At 42.5% G+C, this 24,615-nt stretch overlaps 2 protein-coding genes across 6 annotated transcripts in view; both read right to left on the bottom strand.

The window, feature by feature from the left end:
* Positions 1 to 1,232: 1,232 nt before the first annotated feature.
* EXOSC10 (exosome component 10) lies at positions 1,233 to 16,653 on the bottom strand. Its single transcript, XM_030507771.1, has 25 exons — positions 16,320 to 16,653; positions 15,443 to 15,579; positions 14,857 to 14,980; positions 14,198 to 14,302; positions 13,613 to 13,778; positions 12,756 to 12,867; positions 12,403 to 12,478; positions 12,161 to 12,271; positions 11,729 to 11,872; positions 11,206 to 11,396; positions 10,335 to 10,491; positions 9,566 to 9,714; positions 9,224 to 9,274; positions 8,454 to 8,565; positions 7,754 to 7,795; positions 7,133 to 7,211; positions 6,844 to 6,965; positions 6,450 to 6,542; positions 5,795 to 5,869; positions 5,217 to 5,304; positions 4,913 to 4,986; positions 4,184 to 4,358; positions 3,654 to 3,715; positions 2,395 to 2,468; positions 1,233 to 1,801 (listed from the first exon to the last, which is right to left on the bottom strand). Exons 1-25 carry the CDS (start codon positions 16,476 to 16,478, stop codon positions 1,771 to 1,773), a joined length of 2,709 nt encoding a protein of 902 aa, XP_030363631.1. The 5' UTR covers positions 16,479 to 16,653; the 3' UTR covers positions 1,233 to 1,770.
* Positions 16,654 to 17,182: 529 nt separating this feature from the next.
* Positions 17,183 to 24,615, bottom strand: part of MTOR (mechanistic target of rapamycin kinase) — a 66,401-nt gene continuing 58,968 nt past the window's right edge. For 3 of the 5 annotated variants that reach the window (XM_030508260.1, XM_030508263.1, XM_030508261.1), the window contains 10 exons: positions 24,423 to 24,545; positions 23,871 to 23,953; positions 22,308 to 22,380; positions 21,702 to 21,776; positions 21,075 to 21,210; positions 20,628 to 20,693; positions 19,849 to 19,929; positions 19,481 to 19,561; positions 18,735 to 18,840; positions 17,183 to 18,190 (listed from right to left, as the gene is read on the bottom strand). In XM_030508260.1, coding sequence (XP_030364120.1) covers positions 18,175 to 18,190; positions 18,735 to 18,840; positions 19,481 to 19,561; positions 19,849 to 19,929; positions 20,628 to 20,693; positions 21,075 to 21,210; positions 21,702 to 21,776; positions 22,308 to 22,380; positions 23,871 to 23,953; positions 24,423 to 24,545 — 840 coding nt within the window. In that variant the 3' untranslated portion in view covers positions 17,183 to 18,174. The other 2 variants (XM_030508262.1, XM_030508264.1) reach the window with 2 other exon arrangements.

The raw sequence follows: 24,615 nt of genomic DNA, 5'->3' as shown, positions 1-24,615 counted from the left end.
TTAAGTAGAAGACTTAGAGGAACTACAGAATTTTTAATCTCTCTGCAGCTAATGGGCCAACTTGGTAAGACTTAAATTGTTCAAGTTACAGAGCTATGGGAAGTGGTAAAGTTGACAAGAAAGGGAATTGGCAGCCCCTGCAAATGCACTTACACACATTTGCTATTTAACTGCCTCTTTTCAAAACCATTCTCCAAAATTCAGCCAGGCAAGCAGATTTTATGGGCAGAAAGACTCTGTTCTGCTATTACAGCATTGGCTCAGTCGGATCTGTTCACACTAAGATACCCTCCTCTGCTCCTTCTGCTCCCTGCTCCACAGACATATGGGGAAAGACTGAAAACAAACAAAATCCCAAACCTCCTCCCAGGCTTTGTTAAATAAAGCCCTCGGGGTAGGAAAAGAGAGCGAAGTTTTTAACTGCTACCCAGCAGTCAGAGAAGTAAATTCTGTCATTGCCAAAACAGGCGAGTGTGAAACAAAAAATCCTCAGTCAGAGAAGGAAATCAGAGTAAAGACAAAGCCTTTGGGAAAGGGAACAAGATCTATTGCTCAGTGCCATGACAGTAATCCCAGGAGCAGCTCTGCCACTGATTTAATGTGGCTTCAAGCAAAGTCACATCAGCCCTACCCTTCTACTCCCGCCTGTTAAACTGTAACATTGCTTACCTCTTGCGCAGCAGCACTACCAGCCTTCAGCTGTCAGCAGTTACATTAGGCTCTGTCATCCACCCATCCCATTATGGGCTGATATTCTTTCTACAAAGACTTCAGGATAACTCACTGCAGGTATTTAAAACTTTGAAGTGTTAGTAGAATCACAGAATCAAGTAGGTTGGAAAAGGCCTTTAAGACCATCAAGTCCAACCATTGCCCAGCACTGCCAAGGCCACCACTAACCCATGGCACTGAGGGCCTCGTCTCTATGTGGTTTTGAACACTTCCAGGGATGGTACTCCAGCACTGCCATGGGCAGCCTGTTCCAATGCCTGAGCACCCTTTGGGAAAGGAAGTGTTCCCAATATTCAGTACAGTACAGCTGTGCTGAGATTCATTTGCAGCACAGAACCTCACTGGCTTCCCCAAACCAATACTGCACTCTGTATTTCTGCCTTCTACCTAATGCTATTGCTTTCAGTCTGTAACTCAGTGGTGAAACCACTGGTCTCTGATCCCTAACTCTTTTTTTTTCCCCTTAAAATAAACCCTTTGCTTAAAAAAGACACAAACACTGCCAGGTAAACACACTCATGTTTCATATTACCTTGTCTTGTAAGAGATGAGCTGTGCTGTTCAATTTGTAAGCAAGGTCTAACATAAAAGACACTCTGGCTTCATTTCCTCCTCCAGCCTGCTGGGGTTTAAGTCACATCTACTGAATCTCTCTTATTTTTGTGCTGGCTTTAGAGATGGCCAAGAAGGTCCCCTCATACTCCATTGACATGCTGGGTTTGCATTTGAAGCAACTCCAAGAAGCGACAGCTTTAGCCAACCTGTATTTGATGACACAGGATAAACTTTCAAAATTACAAAGCAACACCGTGACTATAATTACACAAAACCCCACAGGAATACAATAAAAATGACATCAATTAAGATGGTTTTCCTTTTTTTGGGGGGAAAAAAAGAAAAAAAAAAAGGATTTAATGGGTTTAAAACGTTTCTGTACAAAAACTGCACAATGACTGGTGTTTGCTTCCTATGGTGACAACACTGGTGACTCTTGATTTGTTCAGCAGCAATTCCCACAGGACCTGGAACAGGGACTATCTATCTCTTTGGCCAGTGGTGTCTGGAACCCCTGCAAAAGACAGTTGCAGAAAGACTTTTAACTCTTGCTCTAAATTCACTCAAGATTGAAAAGCCATGACAGTCTACAATGATTCTATTGAAGGGGTCATGATGCAGGCACAACCTTTCTCCCTCCAATGCTGCCCTTACATAGTGTTGCTCTTTCATGACTAATTAAAACACAAGGATCAAAGCCTTGTAAGCTACACATTAAGTATCTATTCAGAACAAGAATGTTCCCATTTGGCATTACTGTTACTTATCTCCCTCCCCAGCTAGGCAGATTTTCTCCCCACCTTTACCTATATTTGTGGCCAAAGAAAGCAACTCCCACATCTATTAACACAAACTTTAACCTCAGCATTTCAAACCTTCCACCCAGAGTTGTTGTTTGATTGCATTAATCCTGACAAAGCTATTTTTTTTTCCTCTTTTTTTTTCCCCTTTAAACTGACGTCAAGCTGTGATGCAACCTCTTCCCATCGAACATGTGCCTAAGCTCCCACAGCAATAGAGGACAATAGCTCTGCTTTGCCCATAGCTCCGGGGCACAGGCGTGAAAACACTCCAGCACTGATGAGAGCAGAGCAGGCTGACACACACCTATCAGCTTTCCCAGCCAGGTAGGACATGCTTCGGTTTCCAGACTGTGGAAGTTTGTTAGCTCCAGCAAATCTCTGCATAGAAAATAGAAACAAAAAACACCAGCACCACAGTGAGCCACCTGCCAAATACAGGACATTCCATGAGATTCATGTGCTGTCAGGTCCCTCCAACTTCAAGTTTACACTGTGAGCTTTATGCTTTAGGACTTCTTTGTATGTACATGTGCTAAAAGCATCTGAGTAAATGCTGTTCTACTGGTCTAACCTTGACATGCAAGGCACAACACCCCACTGATGACAAATCTTACCCACCTAGTCAGAAAGATCTGTACAGGTTGTCCCAAATTCACCAGATGGTTATTCCCCCCCCCCAACAAGTTTCAACTGACACACCAAAGGGATTGCACAGGAAACTGTTTCCTACAGTATCAGGCATAAACTTGTTCAGCTTCTGAAACAGGATTTTTAATGAATATCTAAGATGCTCCCTGGTACCATTTGCCCTCCAGTTAAATATACAGGAAAGAGGCTGAAATGCATGAAAATGAGCTTCAGAACTTTAAATTAACACTTGAGAACCCAATGAGTTCATGCACGAGCACCCTATTACTTCACACCTGACTGCCCACTGACATCAGGCCATGAACACTACACAGAGTATATGTGGGGGGTTTGAGGTAACCCAGGTCTGCAGGGGGGACCTGGGGTGGGGTGAGAGGGTGATGACAGAGAAACTGCCCTGTGCTGATCATAAGTTTCCCTACGTGTGTGTTTGATTGTTCAGGTTTTCTTTCTTCTCTTCAATCTCTCAAACTCAATCTCAATAAATTAAGTAAAAATTCTCTGAGCTGAGACTGTTTTCCTAATGACAGTACTCGGTGGAGAAATGTGGGCAACACACAGAGCTGACATGGCTTGGAATAACTGGACTGATTTTTCTTGAGAGTGCCTTGAATTTGGTATTGGGAACTTGTGATGTGTTGTGGTCCAAGTATCATGCCTGTGATGTATGGAGGTGTAGGTGTGAATATATGAAGAGGTGGGAAACAAGAAGAGAGTCCAAGGGGCCCCAAGAAAGCTCTTCCTGGATGGGAAGAGGCTATATTACAAAGTATGAGCCTCTGACTGGAAGCTGCACCTCAGTACTAAGTGCTGTTAGGGAACATTCTGCAGATCCAGAAAAAGTGATCTGCCTTCCCTAGCTGGGTACATGCTATCACCAACATTTCTGTTCCTTCTTTCATGACATGTCCCTACCTTGCCCATGTAAGCTTGCTTGGCAGGATCAAATTGTGGCGACTGCTTCGATTTGCTGCTTCCTAAGGGAGAGAGGAGAGGAGCTGTCACTAAAATTTTCCATAAAGAACAGTACATTCCACAGTGCTCCTCTAATGATAAGGAGGTTTCATTGCAGTCCCCCACATGCTAAAAACCAGAACAGCCTCTTAGGGGCAGGAGATGCTTTTGCATAGATACTTGTCACAAAGGAGTCACAACTTTGCCTCCTAGTTCCTGAGGTCCAATTAAACAGAGAAAAGAAGCAAAATCTGAATCTCTAATCCCCATGGCCAACGGTTTCAGGACTTTGTTTCCAAATTGGAAAAGGGATGCTGAACTCCACATTCCTCAAGTTAATTTCTTTCAGTATTTCCCCACTGTAAGGTAGGTGCATTATGACAGTTTGTACTGCCTTGGCACCCACATCCACACACACGGAGCCTTCTCATGGCTCAGCTGGCAACATTTTCCACAGCCTGCAGCACACTAGCAAGAGATCCAGATCTTACCCGCAAACACTTTGAAGTTGGACTTGCTGTAATCAAAGGGGGTAAACTGCTTGGGTGCTTCCAGCTCCTCTGGTTGCTGGGAGGCTTTTGGCCGTTTCTTCTCCTGTTTTGGCAACTCTGTTCCCGTTTCACTTCCAACTGTCTCTCTCTCCCTCTTCTTACTAGCTTGCTCCTCCTGTGAAAGCAACCCATGGAATAGAAAGAAGGACAAGTTCAGGAGAGTAGAATGAAACATCTCTGTGTAGGCAGGAACACCAGCATGCAGATGAACTGCCCAATGGACCTAGGCCCAGTGGCAGCTATTGCCTGTGGCAATAATAGCGCAGGTAGAAAGCACTGTGCTCTTCCTTGTGCCTAAACTGCCTTGTTTTCTTCCCCCTCACAGGAGGGACTTTTCAGATGAAAAGCCACGTTGTCATTTCAGAGGACACTGACAGGTTGAAATCCACTGTGGCCCCATAGGCAGATCTGGGGGAACCCAGGCAAGTGAGGAGCAGAGAGGTGCAGCAGTGGAAAACATTCCCTACAGAAGATATGGAGGGATGTGAAGATTTGCCCAGCACAGTTGCTAGGGGCCTGCTGCTACACACAGGGCAAAACCACAGCAAGCACACTATCAAAAGACTGTCATTCAGTATTTCAGAGTTTTAGGGCTCAGGGTTGCATTCTGAACTACGTAATAAAGGTCACGAGGGGCAAAGGCTGGAAGTAGGGAATTCAATGACATACCATAGCTTGCTGACGAACAGACACAATAGTTTCTGTTTCCTCTTTATATGCCTTCTGTGCCTGGTCACGAGCAGCTGTGGAAACAAACAAGCATTACTGTAAAAAGCAGGAGTGAGTTTGCTAGGAGCTTAGAAAAAGCAAACCAGCTTGTAGCAAATCTCAAACTAAACAGAGTACAATCTTTGCCAAATAACCTCATCCATCAGGCAATCCATCACCTAAGGTTTTCTTGTAACTGGGAAACAACCTATGTGCATTGGGAAGAGCACAGCCAACACACTGAGGAAGGGAAGAATGGCCGCACCTGACTGCTGGGCTGCTTTCTTTTTTGCTTCATCCTTGGACTCCCTCTGTACTCGTGAATGTGTCAACAGCTTCCATTGATTGCTGATCTGCAATGAAAAAACATTACCTGGGATCACTCTCTTTGAAGTTTTATGGCAAAAAGGAGTTTATAAACTTGCTGCCACATGCTGGTCTTCATTAAGAGCACAAACGATCAAATTGGATTGTAAAAGAGATTAAGATCTGCTGCACCAGGTAAAGTAAACCTATGTGCTTTAAAAGTTCTGAGCTACAAACATGCCATAAGAACAAAAGTAGAATACAGACTTCAGCAGTAGTCTGTAGCTTTGACAGACAGGGAATATACAGTGGGATGTCTCCAATCCCTGCTTCTTCAAAGGATACTAATGTCACAGAAACAATGAACTACAGATTCAGAAACATGTCAAATTTCTCAAATCTTCTTCTTCTTCTGGGAAGAATTAAAGGAGAAAAAAAATATAAATCTATATTGCTGAAGTTCCCAAAGGAAAATCATCTACTTACTTCCTTCTTTTGTAGTACTTGGCAAGAAATTTTAGCACAAGTCTTACTTACTTCATAAATCTTTGATGACGGGTCAAACTTTGCAGACTGTGACACATAGGCAGTATTCTCTTCTGCAGGTAGGAACTGTAGAGAGGGAAAACCATTTTGCTTTAAACACTGCACATGGCACTTAGCTCACCTCTAAAATGCTACTTAACATGTTCCAAGTCAAAAAGTTCCTATTTAAGAAGCATTGTACAGCTAGAACGCCTTTTGGAAAAAGAAGGGTTAGCACAGCTATGGCCAAGAGAAACATTAAATTAAAAACAAACACAAAAACCCCAAACCCCAACCACACACCCAAAGAAGTTGTTTTGATATTATTTCCTAGTAATTTGCCACTCCAAATCTATATCAAAGTATTCTATTGTTCTGCTGATGCACTACAAGAGTAACACCAGCTCACTAACTCTAGCCATAAAGGAGAGATCAAAATGGGATGCAAATTAAGAAACCCTCAAACTTGTTTAAAAAAACCCCAGTGGAAGGTTTACTATGTAGAAAGACATATATCTAAGAGGCATTTCAGTGTGTTTTGAAAACAAATCCACACGTGTGAACTTTGCAAGAAGGACAATCTCTTGATTTCAATAAGAGCAGCAGCTGATGCTGTATCCAGCTCTTTCAGATATGCCTGGAACAAATATGTACTGGGAGCTTTTACCATTCTAAATGGGTTTTCAAAGGACTCCATAATACGCTGAGCTTTCTGCTGTGCAGCAGTTAAAGTCTTTTTTCCTTCATCTTTATCACATTCCTGAAAAAAAAAAGAAAGAAATATTACTATTTTGTTGGTTTTGCTACTGCTGATTCATGCATGGCATTTCTCACTCTGTCTGAAGCTCCACTGATGGCAGTGACCCTCCAAGAGAGATGTAATTACCTTGCTAGCCTCCTAACCTTGTTGTCTTCATTATACCATATGCTTGACAGGAAGCCAGTATCATTTCCATGTGTGCCCCACCTTAGTATTTCTTGCCACGCTTTCACAGTTTTATCAGATTATTAAGTATGTTTGCTACGACTTAAAACCTGACACTATCAAACACGTTGCTTACATTGAATATGCTGAGAGTGGCAGTAGCAAAAAGACATGTTGACTCTGGCTGAACACCCTCAGTATCTATCGTCCTCTCGTTGTCTGAAAAGAGGCGACTATGTTCCAAAACTGGTGCAGGCTCTAGATGAAAAGGAGACAAAATTTTTATTGGATATATTATCTATATATTTTACTGCTCTTTTGCGTAATGAGATTTCACTGCAAGTTCCTTCAGGGCTGCTTATTTCCCCATGCCAAAGCCACATCATGTCATTATGGGCACAGTTTTTAGGTTAAGTCCAAATTACCCAAGTTAGAGTTGTTCTGGAAATGATTCACAGGATGCCGGGATCTGTCATGTGGTCCAAAGAAGGGATTCTCTGGCTTCTGCAGATTCAAATTACAGACACCATTAATATATTATTCTGTAAATCTGTGAATGTTTCCACATATTGCAGATAATTTAATGAAAATTCAACTAAAGGGGTGAAATTCAGAGACTGAATATTCTTAATACAGCAGAGCATACTGCATCTGGCATCAAAAGGCTATCTGTGCAAACACCCATTGGCTAAGAGAGATGCTTTACTTCATACATACAAGGACAGTAAACAAGTCAGCCTTAGAAACCCATCTGAAACATCTCTTCTTAGAGATCAGTCAATATAGACTAACACACACGAAACTGTCCAGCAGCTGGAGTGTTTGCTGCTGAAGCCTTAAGTGCTGCTGTTATGGTGCTTTGTAAAATACCAATTTACAGCTGGTAATGTTATGGGCCTGGCACAGAGAAGCAACAATAAGCTAAAATGGAGAGACATGTAAAATGGATGAGAATAAACCATTTACTAAAAGCTAGAATTCTGCTGCATTTGTCTCTGAGTTTAAGGCTTTAAGACATTAGGTAACAAATATTATGTGAACAGTACCTCAGGGACGGGTGGAGGTGCTCTCCTCTTGACTACCTCCGACTAGAATGGGAGAGAAAGATCAAGTCACTTAAATGCACCTGCTCTATTTCTTTTAGGCTGGCCTCCTTATCAGCATTTTCAACACATTTATTACAAGCTAGCAGGTTAATAAAATGACATTTTTTCTTGTCCTGCAGCGTTTGCACATGGATACATTTAAACACCTCACACAGAAAGGACACATACATGCTCACAAATGGTTTTGTTTCACTGAAGGAGGAAGTCTGTATTAATATCAACATGCTGATGCTGTATTTTAACTAATGAACCTCTCACACCTAGGGGTTTTGTTTTTGCTTCACCATAGCTGTAAAAGATTTATGAATCCATTTACATGATCAACAAATTCCACAAGGTCCACTTCTTCCTCACGCAGGCAAACATGATGTGCAATGTAACTGCACCACGTTCAAGTAGTGTCTGTTCTTTTACTGCTCTAATTCTCCAGGAAACTACGCTGTGTGTAAGCCAGTACACAGCAGCAAGACACAGGCAAGAAGTTGCTATATATCTTTCTGCTGTACTACAGAACACCATATTCACAGTGTTCAAAAAGCAAACTTCAGCATACATAGCATCACAGGTCACCGTTTAGCTCCAGTCCCTGGCTTAGGGAAAGCAAGAAATGAGTCTCTTGTGTGGTACAAGCTACTCCTACCTTGAGAAGAGGCATCTCCCGGGCCTGCTGAATGAGGAGATGCAATTCATTAATCTGCTGGCGAACTAGTGGTGGGACTGGATTACAGCAAGCAATGATGCCCTGGGGTTCTCTAAAGAGATGAGGAAAGTTCAGTGTGCTGTATTTATGGCCAATACATTAGGCATTTGTATTCAAAGGACATCCAAGCAGATATAACCGCGGTCCTGACTGTGACAGAGTAAGACAAGTCAGATTAATCTGTCGGGGTTTATTTTCTGTGATAAAAAAATCTTTTGTACCAGGTTTGTGATAAGGAGAAACCACCAATTCATGCATTTTTATTATACACAAGCATGGATGTTAGATTATGAGTGCCAAGTGTTTGAGGAAAATGTTGTATAAATTGGATGATTTAAGGGATCTGCCCCTTGCACTCCTCCCAATCCCTTTAAGAACTGAAAAAGACCCAAATACATGTTACGGGGGAACTCATCCCTCTCTTGCTCTGTAATACGGTAGGAATATCAGAGGGAACATGTGACAAAGGAATGTGTTTTATTAGCGGAATAAAATCAGAGAGAGAGATGTATCCCAGAAGCCGTCTGTATCCTTCTAAGGATAAGGATAAGTATTGCTATTTCTTTCTCTTCCAAACTGAACAACTACAGAAAAAGCAGTATTGACAGCTGGAAGGAAGGGATCAACTGCAGAAGTAATCACACACCAGGAAAATTACTTGTTGGATGTTAAAAATCAAACGAGACTACTCAAAGGTGAACAAAACTTACTTGGGCAGCTCCTCTGCTATCTTCGATAGCATGTGATTTGGTAGCACATACCTACAACACGAAGAGGTGGTGTGAATGTAACAGAATGTTAAAAACTCTTAAAAATACCTTCAAAGTGCACAAGTCTGCCCCGATTGCAAGGTCTGAAAAGATGGAATCACTTAAAAGGAAATTAACTGATCTAGATACTGATAACATAACAGGACTTGTGTGTAAAAAGCAGCCTGAGGTAGTACACCAATTTCTACAGGTAACAAAGTAGTTCCACCTTGGGTGCAGGAGGGGCACAATACAAGAAACTCACTGAAGGATTAAGCCAGTGACTAAGAAAAGCCTTCCTACCCTGTACTCTCATCCTCTTGCCGTGCTATCTTGTCTCTCCATGCAAACAGCAACCTAAATGCTGATAGCTGCTGTGTGTTGAGATGTTTTTTCTGCCTCCTGTAGAGCTCAAGGTAGGATTCATCTGTAAAGAGGGGCTTGATGTATTTCTGGACAGGGAAAAAAAGAAACACTCGTGATCAGAATCAGATTTGTGCTTTCTTGTTTGCCTGAGACAGACAGAATCTCACATGGACATAAGGGGACTGAATCAACTCAGGTACAATGTGTCTTGGAGCTTTCACCCTAAACTACTGGTTGGAGCCTATCCCTGAAAAACATACATCTCATACATTTTTACAGGAAAACCACCCTCATGAACTCCAAGAGCAGCTTTAGACATACAGTATCTTCAAGCTTTACTACATTAGACAAGGCCTACTTTCATCGATAGTATTTTCCACAGGCACAATGTAATTATCTCCTAGTGCAACTCCAGCTAGGCTTTGAACTTCTAGGAACATCCAGCAGAACTGGAAATGTAACATCTCTCTTGGAAAAGACACACCTGAAAGCATCAGGAGGCCAAGGAGTGCTAGCATCCAAAAACCAGCAAGAAGGCAGCTAGTGAACCAAGTGCACACAACTGAGTTAGAGTTTATACAGCTGTTTTCAGACACACACAGAGGAAAAAAACCTGTGTCTACACTAGATGCAGAACAGGCAAAGGACTTTCTGTCCTACTAAGCCCATACTCTGATCCAGGTAATCCAAGCAGGTGAAGCTTTACCTTCAGGCAGATGTCCTTGCTGCGTTGCCACACAATCTGCAGCTGAGTGGGCAGCTCGTTCCCTCTCTCCCATAGCGCCTCCCTCACTTTATCATAGATGTAGAGCAAGTAGTGAGTGTCATCACGGGCATACTGCATCATCTCTTCTGGCAGAGGGCTAGAAAAAGAGCCAAAAGTACACTAATACATTGCAGTTGCCCCACCAAGCTGTCACTTTCCTCTTACTAAACATATTAGGGCAAACTGCATATAAAACACACCAAGAACCAATACAGAAATTCTTCTGTTTCCTTACTGAAGGATTTGTTGGGCAACAGCAGTAAACAAGCTGTGCACTTCCCAATTCAGACAGCTTCACAGGCCAGAGAGCAAGACTGCCATATGGCAGAACTGCTGGCTATGGTATTTGTTTAACTCTTCCCTCTCTGCAGAGCCTCCATAAAGCAGACCTGGGACCTCTGTGGTGTGCAGGGTCCATGTGCATAGCCAAGTTCATTGCTCCAACAGCACACTGCTCTACCTAGTGAGGGTGACTGAATGTTTTAGTGGGGGCTCTAGAGGAGCAAATACTGACTTCCTCTATAATACTGCAGTGGTTAAGTGCTGCTCCTAAGAACTGAGCGTCCAGGAGCTTTTCATTACTTAAACTTCCTTTATTTTCCCAAAAGAACTAATTTTCTAAAGAAACATGGGAAAATGTAACACTCATAGAAGAACTTACAGCACAGCCAGGTAAATGCTGTGCTCATTCATTTTGAGACTAACCTACAACTATGAGGCTTGCAACTAGAAACATGCTCCTGCTATAACAGTACAAACAAGGATAAGTGCTACCTTGCAGCTCCAGCCCATTTAAAGGGTCAGTTTTTACCGTATCCTCCAGTCAGCCAGCTGGTACTGCTTGTCAGCATCTACGTTGCAATACAGCTTTAGCAAATGGTCCAAAGAATGCTTGCCAAGATTGAGGAGCCGAGCAGCTTGGTGAGTATCAAACATGTTCACCAAGTACAGACCAAAGTCTTTTTGCAGCCATTCCACATCTGAATCAGCACCATGAAGGACCTTGAAAAGCAAAACAAATTGAGAATGACACGAAGAACACTTCTGCTCCAAGCTGGCTGTGCTGTGGTTTCATACTGATGTGTCTAGGACCAGATTTCTTTTCCCTCTGTCCTTCACTGTTCAGTGTAAAACTGCTAAATAACTGCACTTGGCAAGTAACTCCACACTTACATCAAGGCAACAGGCACATAAACAAACAAAACGAAAGCAGAGCCAAGTGACCATGGCAGAGCACACAGTGTGCTTTTAACTTTAGCAAAACTTAAACTAAGGGGAAAAAACCAAACAAAAATGGGAATTCTGATGGTAAATTGGTGGATTTGGCAGCTGACCTTCACAATTGCAGGGTCCGTAAAGGTCTCGTTGAGAATGTACATGTCGCTGCGCAATTCCAGTACATCAATAATGAAGTCCTCTGTTCGGGTGGAAATCTGCATCAGACATGTCAGGCCCAGGAAGCTCCTGTAGGAATGGTGCTGAAAATGTGCGAGAGAGATGTAAGCTAAGATCAGTTATAGAAGTAATACCATGAAATTCAGTATGAAGTGTGCAGCCAGTACAACCTTTGGAAAACACATAATATTGACATGGTTTAATTCTACCTTATAGATAATATCTGACAGGTCATGAACTGTCTTTTCATGTCAGAAAGTACAATAAGCAGAAGAAAGAGAAGACTACAAAACACACTAGAAGAATATAATGGTTTCCTAGGTACTAACAGTACACATGTAACATTTAAACAGAAAGGGCAGCCTGATTACCTCCAAATCCAGGGCAAACTCTTTACAGTTCATAAGCTTTTCATTTAGTTCTACCAGTTCATCCAGTGTGGTGATAAAATGACAGGGTGTTTCCTTGACGGGCCTGTACATCTGGCAGAGCAAATTATTAGGCACGGTATGTCCTCTGTCAATTCCCACCCCTGACCCCCACCCTCAATTCTGAAATTCATCGAGTATGGTGACTACATCTGCTGTAAGCTTAAACTAATGTGGGCACCAACCTGGGGTTCTGGTTTCTGAAGAACTCCATCTGGTGGAGAAAAATGCTCCAGTTCATACTGGTAAGGGTGAGCAAACCTGTGGAAATTAGGAAGATAGACTAAATTTCAGTCATCTCAGTACACAGAGACTCTGAGAGCTATGGCAGTTTCCCTATGAGTAGAAATTGTGTCTCTGATTAAGCACAGGTTTAAAGTAACTGCAGATGTCTAAAACAAATCACACGCAACGTAGTGTGAGGACACAAAACACATGCAGAGCTGTCACACATGAAGAGCATCGGCACAATGGAACCATACAAGTGCATGTTCACCAGTGGTACTCCAAGCACCTTGCTGTCAGTTTAATGTCTTACATGTCTTGCTCAGTTTGCTGGGTCCTCTGCTGGTGTATGAAGTCTGCCAAAGCAGGTGGCACATCCAAGTCCTCAGGGCGCTCCTTTCGTTGCCGTCCACTTTTTGTGAGGGCTGAACAACCAATATGGAACAACTGGACTGGGTCCCACGCATAACATGTTCTCAGCCTACTACTCTCTCCCCTCCACCCACCACAAGATCCTATTAAAATCCTAAAGTATCAAAATTGCTAACAATTTAGACCTGCAGCTTTTGCTGTAGGATTTCTGTCTGCACCTCTAGTGACAACTCAGTTACTAGGTTTTACCAGGCTGTTGTCAAGGAAGACACAAGGTGGTTCTGCTCAAGAGCTTGGAAAGAGATTGAAAAATCTTCAGAAAAATCTTTCAATCATTCCCAGTTTCTAAAAGTACAACAGCATCAGTGCAGATGAAAGATGAATCACCAGCAGCAGAATGACATGCTGGTGGCTTTGATAAAGCACCCAAAACAAAGCTAGGTCTAACCACAGATCTGGTGCTCCTAACTAATTAGGAAGAAGTATCTGTCGAGCCAACTAGACTAGTCAAGACCACTTCTGGTGCCTGAGTGACTCTCACCATGTCCGTTCAATGGTGGTAAAGAGAACTCAATGCATCTGCTTGGAACAGATTATTTACTGTATACCAACAAGATGTTGTATACTGACCTACCCTTACATTACATGTATGTGAACAACAGTCACAGAGCTTACTGCACTTAAGTGGTCAGTACCCCCTGCTGTTAGCTGTTGTCAACGATTTCTCCTCTGGACTGTGAGGACTGACTTGTGCCAAATACTCTCCGTAAGTCACCCAACAAAAAATAAACCTCTTACCTTCAGGCAAAGGTTTCAAAGCGTTTGGCTTGATAAAAAGTTTAGGTACAAAAGGAGTGTTGGAATTGTCAATCTTTTCCCGAAATTTAAGCTGTGGTCGAGAGATATTCTTGGCATGAAGCAGTCGGAAGGTTTCAGTTTGATTTCTCTTGTGGGAGTCTCCTGCCTATTTAAAAGAAGGTAACCACAGGTAAAACTCATATGATTTAACAGACATTCAGAGTTCCTTCTACTCAGCCTGACCCAATATTCAGAGGAATAAAGTTACACCCCAAACTCAAAACTGAGTCACCCTTTCGCAGTGAGTCCAGCACGTAAGAGTGAAAGTTCTTTGATTCAAGATCCTGAATTCGGATGAATAAGCAAAAGAAAAGCTGTTGTGTACATAAAACTGAAATGGCAATTGAAAGCACACAGAATCCAGAATCAAGTTTGAACAAATAGGAAAAGTGAAAAAGAGGGAATTAGGATGTGTAAAAAATTGTGACAAATCATTTAACTACTCAATTCCACTGGAAAACTAACAGTGCCAGTGCTGGGGAAAAAAGCTATGGTAACACATCACACGGAGAGCAGAGGCCTCACCTTGCGGTTCCAGCTGGAAACGATCGTCTGTGGGGGCTGTAACCCAGCAGGGAGGACTGGCTGCTGGTTTCTGTTCACTCCTGATGCTTCGTCCAATAAAATACCCTAAATTCCAGAAAAGTAAGGTGAAAACCAAACCCCTGTTAAATTACCACACTCAGCCACTCCACTGAGACTGAATAAAGTCACACAGATAGGTATTTGCACAGCCATTTCCCCTGAATTCTTCATGAGACAAGGCATGAATGTCTGAATGCAACATGAGACAGACAAATGTGGGAGGAATACGGTGAACATCAGGGGTAGGAAAAGTTTCCTCAGAGAAGCAGCAGTATGAATTTACAGACCTGTTCTCAGGTTGTGGGGTTTTAGGCCACAAGTCACACAGAATCACAGAATCATTTAGGTTGGAAAAGACCTTTAAGATCATCAAGTCCAATCATCAACCTATTCTCAATGAAGCATATTATTTCCTTCCTTTTGGGCCATAACCCATCTGCCTCAGCTGCTGTGACCACTGGCCTAGCACATGGAATAAAAAGGAAACCCACCAGATTGAGGAAACACTAAATGTAACTGTGAATGCACTACCACTGACATTCTTGCAGTGTGGTAACTGAACGATTTGTAAGAGCAACAACCAGAAATGATTTGCTTACCACTCTTTCCAGAATGACATCGTTGGCATCCACCAACAGGTCAAATTTATCTTCCAGGTCTGTCACTTTGCTGTGATCTTTCATGTGGCTCCTGCAGCCATAATACTGCATCACTTTGCTCATGCTTGCAAGAGAACAGTACAGCTGTTAGCATTTTGAAAGCAGGCATGTTGAACACTAAACCATCCAATTCCCTTCAACTTTATACATCTTCAAGGCATGAAAATAAACCAAATGCAGGTCCTATAGATAACATTGCGTGAGCAGTGAATAGGAGATACTCCTGTACAGCATTAAGTGTTAGAATTAATTTCTTAGGAACCACGTGACTTTTAAAACAGATAGCCTAATGTGTTTTATATCTGCCTCTGCTCCCTGCACAGCTCCTTATCAAAATCATTACGAAAGGCCCTCTTTAAACTTGCTTCTTAAACTATCGAGTGCTACAAAAGTAGCTACAATTAGGTATGTACAATAAGCCATCCTTTCATCTGCAACAAATTTGGAGTCTCTAAAGAAGGGTGCTACCTTCTGTTTTGGATTGGAAGCTATCAGCAATGGCCCAGAGGCACAGAAGCATCCTTACCAGTCCAGGAGACGGTCACTCTGTGTTTCACAGTACACCCGGAAGCCAGGGAAGCATCGGTAGAAGTCATACTCATCGCCAGGCTGAGGAAGCCCGTTAGATGCCTTTGTTGCTTCTACCATTGTGCCAAGAGCATACTGTGCGAGAACACCACATTATTAGCATTTTTTAGGTATTTTGTTCCTCCATTTACCCAGGGTATTATTTGGCAGAACTACATTTTGCCTAGTTTCTTTGAACTGCGCAGGTCTCCTATATAATATCATGGGGCTTTTCAGTGGGATGAAGTTTACAGTCATTTAGTTCATGTTGTCTCTTCAGAGACCGATAAAATGATGAAAACTTAATAACAAAACTTAAAACTCAATCTAGAAAGCAGGAACGCAGATAATTACTTTATTAACAAACCAAAAAAACCCCAAATAAACAACAAAACCAACACGCTTCCTGCTTGAGAACCGGCTGGCGCTCCCTCCCTTGGAAGCGGCAGCGTGCACAGGTTAAACACAAGGCAGCTGACGTTGAGACCTGTTACCCAAGGGGCAAAGCCCACCGCCACACGCCCCGGAACGGCCCTCGGGCGGTCCCGGCTCCTCTGCATCTCATGGAGGCGGCAAACCCCGACCCGGGGCGCTCACAAAGCCGCACCCAGCGCAGGAGGCCCAAGCCCGGGGCGGTGACAGCCCAAGGCACCCCAGGAGCGGCCCGCACCCACCCTGCCCCGCATCTCTTCAGGAGTGCCACCTCCCCAGCCGGGGGTCGGCGGGCAGCCCCCTGAGGGGAGAACCACAGCTCCCGCCATGCCCCGGGCCGCGCACGGCACGCCGGGAGCGGTAGTGCACTGTGCCCGCCCCGCTGCCGCCCCCGGGCCGCGCACCTTAACGAAGGCCTCAGTGTTGTCGATGTCGAGCGGCACTGGCGCCGCGCTGCTCCGCTCCGCGGCCGCGGTGCGCTCCGACAGGCTGCTGCGGCCGTCCCACCACGACGGGCCCGCCTCCGCATCGCTGCTGCACCCCTCGCCGCTGGCCGTCGCCATGTTGCTCCCGCAGCCTGGCGACGCTCAGGAGCTCTCGCGAGAACGCGGCCGCTGAGGGGCGGGGAGGGGACGGGAGCGGAAACGCAGGCGCACGCCTCCCTCTGGCGCCCCCAGGCGGCGTAGGAGGAACAGGCCCCTGGGAGGGAAGAAACGGGGGTCCCCCCTGGGACACCCCTCAGCGCTTACCAAAGGAGAGACCCCTGGCCCTCTTTCCCCACAAGTACCCACAGAGCAGTCCCCACAACAGCCACTGGAAAGGAGCCGAGGACGTTACCACCCAAAGCCCCTGACTGCCATCTCCTCATGTCCCGTTTTTGGGGTGCAGCACCAGCACGAGTGGCTGGTGAAGCCCAAAGAGCCCCAGAGCCAGGACAGTGACACAGCCCACACCGTACCTCGAGCTGTGACCCTAAGACCAAGAAGGCTGATGTTCTTACCACACGGATGACACCGCATCTGCTGGAAACTAAAATTTAAAGGGTGTATGGTCAAGTTTCTCTTACACAAGCAACAGACATTATTTGGTCTTGGTAGCTGTGGCTCCAGCTGCTATCAGAAGGGAAATATCGCCAACCACCTTAACAGATGCAGAAAAACAAGTCGTATCCATGGCAACAGGAAACCTTAACAAAAAGATAAATCTTAGCCTGCTTCTCTGTCTTTTCCTAAAAAGTACTTAGGAATAAACAAGAACACGGTCAAAATGTTTACATTTTGGTGTAATTTATTGGCACAAAAATATTCCAATACAACATCGCATCTAAACATGGCTACTCTGTTGTATTTTGTGCATTGTTTTTAATACGTTTAATTCATAAATCATAACTTTATCCTCACCCTCATGTTTAATAAGCATTATTTTCTGTTTCAAGTTATGACCAGTTCTCCCCACGCCCGCCTCCTATGCCAAGTACTGACTTTCCCTAGATATTTCCCAGTACTGCTTTTTAACCCAGACACTGAGGGAAGCTCCCAAGTGGTATCTCATTTGTACCCTGCATCCAGTTTGCCACGGATCAACTCGCACAGAGGCACCCGCCTCTGCTCAGCTCAAGGTCTTCAACTCTTGGATGAGCTCTGATACCCTGATCTAGTCTGAACCACAACTCCTGCACTAGTGTCATGAGTGGATATACAGTTCCCAATCTGGGGGGGGCAAGAATTGAGTTTGAAAACAAGGTAACAGGATGAAATAATAGCAAAACTCTGCTTTGCTTCTCTTTCCAGTTATCCAGCTCACCCCCAAACCTAAATGAAGCCTCCTGCATTCATTTCAATGCACAAGTGCATTAAACTCACTGCAGCCACACCAACAGGACTGACCAGGGCAATAATTAATCTGCAAATGACTTAGTTACATTGCAAAGTAAGTCAAAACCCGTATATAGTTATTTTCAATGGATCACCAGTTCCCCAAAGACCAAGTGGAACCATAGACATCTGTGTTACAATCAGTCTTTGCTGTCCTGGAAACCCAAATCAAGTCTTGTGTTTCAGACAGTTTGTGTTTTTCCAACAGCAGCTATACATTGGCTTAAACCAACTTTTAATATACAATAACTCTTTTCATTTACATTTCAAAATATTTGACAAAGGCTGTATTTCAGTCCAACGTTCAGTTTGTGTTTGTAGAAGAGCAAGTTTGGAGTGCAAAAGCCTCCAGAATAAAAGGCTGTGGATACTTTGGCATCTTCTGTTACCAGAAAGGACACCTAAAGAAAAGAAAGGTAGTGTAGTAATGCTGACTTGCGTATAGTTTCACAAAGGCAACACTGAGAAGGACTGAGATTCCATACTAACCAGGCACCATTTTAGTACAAGAAAAGTTGACAGGTGATCCCTATGCTGCTTTCCAGCTAACTAGTGTTTAAAAATGCTATAAAGATCTATTTCCTTAAGCATAATCCAAAGTTAGCTAACTCTCAGAATGACAGTAAATTATCTTTACTTTAGAACATGTAGTTCTGCACTGTAACTGAAGTGACTACCACATGCCTTATTTCAAACATTTAAAATGTTGAGGCTGATGGCAGTTTTAAGTGTTCTAAAATCCCTGTCACTACTGATAACAACAGCTTTCTTAGAGGACTGTCTATGGCATCACTGTCATAGTCTCGCAAAATTTACCTGGGGAGATCCAACACGTGGTAAGGCTCCTATGTATAACTAACTACACGAGTGACATTTTCCTTAGCTGTTCTCTGCTGAGATTATTCAGAGAAGCATTTTGCAGGAGTAGCTGAATGACAAACTCACCATCCAATGTAGCACTGGCACAGATTCTCGTGAGAAGTAGCTTGTTTAATGAGCAATTCTACTTGTGTGGGTACGTCAAGAGTTTCATCGTGAGAGAAGTCTCGACCTTTGAAATTAAAGGATGGAAAAAAGCCATAAATGGAAGTCACAAACCACGTAACGTAACTTGCTTCTGGCTGGCAAGTTAAGGTCTGATGGGACTTTGAACTACTCTTCCCTTAGAGTGTATAAAATGCAAATTTTTTCCAACATGGAGAATCTCTAAACGCATGAAGAGCCCAGAACTCTGTTTTCCCTATTATTATGGTTTCTTCCTTTTATCTTCTCCAAATAATGGATAAACCAACAATAGACAACTTTCCAGTAAGTAGCTGGGATCCTTGTCCTAATCCCTTCAAGTACATTATTTGGCAGGTGGGGGTAGTTTCTTATAAACTTCAAGAGCATACCATTTCAAAACTATAAAGCCAGGACAGTAGAAATTCAACTTCCTTTAACAAGCAAAGACATGCAAAATATGAAGTCTGTTTAGGTACAAACACCTCTGTACTTTCGAATCAGACTCATTTGTACCTAAATCCAGGCACCAGTTCTTAGGTGTTAGACTAAACCAGGAAAATGGCCTCATCCACTTAATCAGAATATGTTAAATTCAAGGATTAACACAAAATACAAACACTAAGAGCAGTGCTGATCCACCTCATCAGATTTTATGTTTATCCTATATAAAGATAAAACATGCTCACCAGTGAGCTTATCTCGAACCCTGTTGATAATCTGAATTGCCTTCTTATTTAGAGCTTCTGGTTTCACTAGACCATCTCCTACTAAAAGACAGAAGTAGGAAAGAGAATTAGCACTTCATCCAAACAATAAAAGCATTTGTACTGCTGTCATATCTTCCCTTCCCAATTACCACAAATACCATTTTGAGAGCAAACAAACTCAGATAGCAGTACATTTTGGCATTGAGAGCACAGATAATTACATTCCTAATTTATGCTGACAAGGAATTGTATCTGTCTCATCTCATGTAATTGTATCTGGATCATGATGAAATTTTCTGATCTAAGAACAAGTTCTGCATCAGCATAGAAACAACAATCAAACTTACTGAAGGAATGGATGGATTCAGGCACTGTGGTCCCGGTTTTCTTATGGGCTGTCTCACCCAATTCCACACTGTCCAACATTTCTGTTGAAAAAACCATGAAAACGTAGAAGCATAAGTATGAAGCTGAAAAGCAAATAAAAGAATGTTCTTCTGGAAACATTAATAAAACTTAATCAGCTCATTTGAAAAGCATATTTGACTGGGACCAAGTGTACCCATATCCCTAATGGAAGCACACCACAGCAACCAACATTATTTTTCCCCTGCTAACATACTAAAACGCCTGATCCAACTTTTAGGAACATTTTGTATAAAAGAGTAATTGAAACATATACTGAAATGATATACAATTAAGCTAAAATTACAATCACATAAGTATGTTTATTTGTAGAGCTCCTCATATGAACACTGTCCCTATCCTGCAGTCCAATAGCAAACAACCGCTAAGATTCAACAGAAAGCTCTCAACAGTCAGTCAGATGATTACTTGCCAGGTTTTGCACAGTAATATGTAGTAGCTGAGTAAATAAATAATCACATATTAATTACACCTTGGAGTACATCACTTCGTATGTGCTCCAGAGGATGTTACTTTAACTGTAAAGGAGCATCTGCTTCTTCAGCCACAGTACTGAACTCACCACTGCCCATCCTACAGCTAATGACAATAAGCTGTTTGTGTGTCCACTTTTGGGGACTGAAAATATTTACCCAGTTTTGTGCACTGCTAAAATAACCTGTTCCAAATATTCATGGCACACACCATCTTTTCTACTCACCTACTGACTGACTAGCTGAGTAGGAGTCTGTTCTTGTCCGGGAGCGCTTATTACCCTTTGTATTTGCTGCAAGAAAATAAGGAGTTGAAAACTATGAACTGGAGTTTCAGCATTTCATAGCAAATTTGTCCACAAACAATCCAGATTTGACTGCCTTTCTCTAGCTCCAGATCTTACGTCACCTGAAAATAGCTTTCAATCTCCTAATGACAACCAACCCAAAAATTTTGCCTGTAGCTTAGTTCTGTATCTGTGTTTAAGGTTTTAACCTCAGTGGTAATTTCACATTACTATCCCTAAAACCGTGTGCACGCAGAAATAGCACGTGCAAACCAATCATTTCATCAGACTGTCTTCAAACAGACAGTGGAGTTCAGGCTTCTGGATTTCTTTATGCAACCAGGCTTATTACTCTCTTGCTGTCACTGCTTCCTCAGAATCACTTACTGTCCATCAGCCGCCAGTTCAATAATGGATCATACACAAAGGCTTCAAGCACAGCCATGACACTGTCCTTATGTTCACGCAGGACTTCCATCACTGTGTGACAGGTGATCCTGTAGTTGCCATCGAGGCCCGTCACCTTCAAGAGAGAAAGAAATGAATCAACCACGCTGCTTCATTTGCTATGCAACTCTAACCCTTAAATGCAGGGAGCAGGAAGTGGCTTGTGCTTTGAACTGGAATTCAGTGCGCTCTGTTCATTAAGACAAGACAGATGTTCATTACAAACTAAGCAGCTCTCTTCAGCCATTAACTTAGTCTTTGTGAAGTACTTTGTCACTGGCTTGCCTGCAAACAGCTATTTGAAATGAGGAAACTAAGGAAGGCCTAAGAAATTGGACGAATTTCAGGGGCTTTTTTTGCATCAACTAAAAGTTGCTTTCCACTGTAATACATTGTAAAGATCACAGGATATATTTTAACTTACAGAAAAGGCAGCTGAAATATTAACACCTCCGGTTCCTAAGGAGTGAAGAGATTTAGCCACCACAGAAAGTACAAGAAGAACTGGGAAATCAGTGTCATTTTCCCTAGGAACAATGCCCTTCATATTAAAGAGGGGATGCTTACCTCCATAGCATTTGTCAGCATCCTTGTTAACCTAAATGGAATCTTCTCAGGGAACTTTTCTCTTGTCATTGCAACCTAAACACGTAATGATGGAGAATCAGTAAATTAATAGCTAACTTATTATTTAAGAACTAAGAAGTATTGTGGGATTTTTGCTACAATCTTGAAGGTTGTATTCCAAATACAAAATGAAGCCTCAGCTTTATGTCCCTCAGTTTGCACGAATTCTGGGGAGAAGTTCCCCTTAGCAACAGGGAAAACTCAAATGTGTGCCCAGCTGCTAGTGTCAAGTAACACAGACTATCTGCAGCTTAAATTGCTTCCAGAAATTTTATGGAAAAGTGTTGTTAGCACCTCTTTGCTTGTTCCAGAGGTCAGCTAATCCCCAAGACATGCTGTTGGGACATTTCACAACACATGCCTCTGAGGTAAAGTGTCTATTATTTTCACCTTACCTGTAGGTAAAGTGAAGCCCAAAAGAGGGCCAAAAAGCTTGCCCACAATTATACTCCAAAGTCAGTTTATCCTGGCTTATAGATTCATTTCTGTTCCACCAGAAAATGCAGATCACTGCAGAAAGTTTAATTTCCAAATACAAAGATTTACCTCAAAACAGTCCCCGAAGTCGATATGCAGGATCTTTCCACTCAGTCTATCTAACATCAGATTGGAGGGGTGCCTTTGATGAAGGAGTAGGAGAAAAAACAGGGTGACAGACCATTATAAAAACACAACGTAAATCACAGCAGCTCCAGTCTGAAATGATATTTATCTTCATGAACAAGCACAGCCAGTGACAGCTTGCTTGGCTGAGATCTTCAATCTCAGGAAGAACAGAATAGCTTCCTGACAGTGCATCTATCACATTATTTTTGTAATTACCTCTCAGGAGTTAGAGATCTTCTCACCTTGGAAGATAAACAACCCATTGGACCAGAAGCATCAGTTCATTTCTTGGACATGAACATTTATTTTTCAGTCAGGATACATTTTTCTACTTGTTTTATGCTTTTTCATTTTCTCAGTATAGAAAAATATAATGGATTATGCTACAGCTGAAGTAATGCAAATTGGATTACCACCAGGAGAGAACAATCAATCCAGAACAGGAAAACCACAGTGCTGCTATTCATGCTGACTTGTTCCAATTTTGATTTAATTCACTTTTCAAAGGTTTATAATTTCACTATAAAGACCTTTAAGATCAGGAATAAAAGCTTTTGTTATGAGAACATTTGAGGGTTTAGCTGCTTTTGCATTACAGACCTTAAACCTAAAATATACTATCTTCAAAAGAATTTTGGAAGTTATGAAGTCCCCTTTTGACAGTAAACCTTATACTAAAATCAAAGATCCATTCATTTTACCTTTACTATTATTATTTACCCAATCCATTTGGATTGTCCATACTTCCCTTCACAACATGTCTGCAGTGCAGGGCAGAAAAAGCACCATGTGAAGTAATAGTTAAACCAACATTAACTTTCATTTGTTTTACGAACAGAGCCATCTTTGGTGAGTATTAATGGGGACTTCATGTGTGTCTCTGACAACACACATAGCACTAGAGGCTCCTGCTTCACAGAATAAATATCCACAAAGTAAAAAAGTATGCAAAATGAGTAGTGGTACTGAACCTATTTGGAGGGAGACTCAGAAGACCTATGCCACTGAATATTTTCTGCCTTTCTTTTTGCTACCTCAGGGAACAAAAAGTGATGCTTGATCATGGCGCTTCTTTCCTCCACAAGAAGCTGGCTGTAGAGTACTGTCCTAACAGACTTGGCAAAACAATCACTATCTCACATGCATGAAGCACACACAAGCACACAGATTGGTGGCAAAAGTCAACAATATTTCTGTTTCATAGAATGGATTTCATTCTGTGAGTGAAGGGAAAGGGCCAAATTAGAACCTGTGGTCCTTGATGTAATTCTGGTGTATTCCTCTCAAAATGAAAGAAACTCTTATTTGTACTCAAGACACATCTCCTGCCTGCAGTGCTGAAAATAATAGCAGCACAATTAGGTCCTGAAAGATGGTATCATTACAACTGAGCAATGACCACAATGAAAGATGTTATCATAAGAACAGATCCAAGGAATGAATTGATAGGCTTACACACAGTCTGTGCTTTTATTTAAAAGAAACCTTTAGAACTTCACTTACCTGTCCCCAAGGCCCAGAATGTACCCAACCATTGACATCACAGCTAGTGAACGAGTGTAGTTTGTTCTTCTGTCAAACCACACCTACAAGTGGAGACAAAAAAGAAAAGCCAGGCAGGCGTATTGCATGTTTCAGCTTATATTTTGATTTCTACATTAACTACTTGCATTATGCACAAAGGGAAACTGTGATACGGTCAGGTTCAATACACTCCATAAACCTAAGGGGGTTTCAAACATCCTCTTGCCTTGAATTAGAAATCTAAACCATTAAGAGAATATATTCTGAGGCTCCTGCTTTTCTCTCTCCATGCACAGCATACAGAGCTTCAGTTTTCAGTCTTGTACTTAGGACTGCACTGACAGAATCTTTGTTCTCTGAGCCTTGTAAGAAGGCCCCTTGTGAAGGGATACACATTCATGGATACATGTTCTGCAGTGATTCATCTGGAGTTTATGATGAATAAACACCACCTCTCACTCATTCTGCAGAGCAGGCAATCCCACATTATGCTGAATGCCAAACACAAGCCATTACATGTGCTGAACTTACCTCTGAGCTTGGACTTTTCAACCACAGCAGTTTGGCAAGGTCATCACCAGCTGTGTTATTGACAGCATGTTCAAATACTTCTACTTTCTGCATCAGAGTCAGGTGGTCATAATCTGGAGCCATCTACAATTGAGAAGTGACACTCAGCAACTTAAAAGTGCCACCTTCCGTAATCCCTGGCTGTACTATGAGA

Source organism: Strigops habroptila, chromosome 16 (assembly GCF_004027225.2).
Source record: "Strigops habroptila isolate Jane chromosome 16, bStrHab1.2.pri, whole genome shotgun sequence".
Classification (NCBI taxonomy): Eukaryota; Metazoa; Chordata; class Aves; order Psittaciformes; family Psittacidae; genus Strigops; species Strigops habroptila.
The sequence above is the reverse complement of the archived record's forward strand: the minus strand, read 5'-3'. Positions and strand labels throughout refer to the sequence as shown.

Excerpts from the sequence above, each read along its gene's own strand:
- EXOSC10 (XM_030507771.1), bottom strand. The coding sequence starts at position 16,478 with ATGGCGACGGCCAGCGGCGAGGGGTGCAGCAGCGATGCGGAGGCGGGC. Across the intron at positions 12,272-12,402 it reads TTCAGAAACCAGAACCCCAG|ATGTACAGGCCCGTCAAGGA; the intron begins GTTGGTGCCCAC and ends TTGCTCTGCCAG. Across the intron at positions 11,397-11,728 it reads CGGACCCTGCAATTGTGAAG|GTCCTTCATGGTGCTGATTC; the intron begins GTCAGCTGCCAA and ends TTGCTTTTCAAG.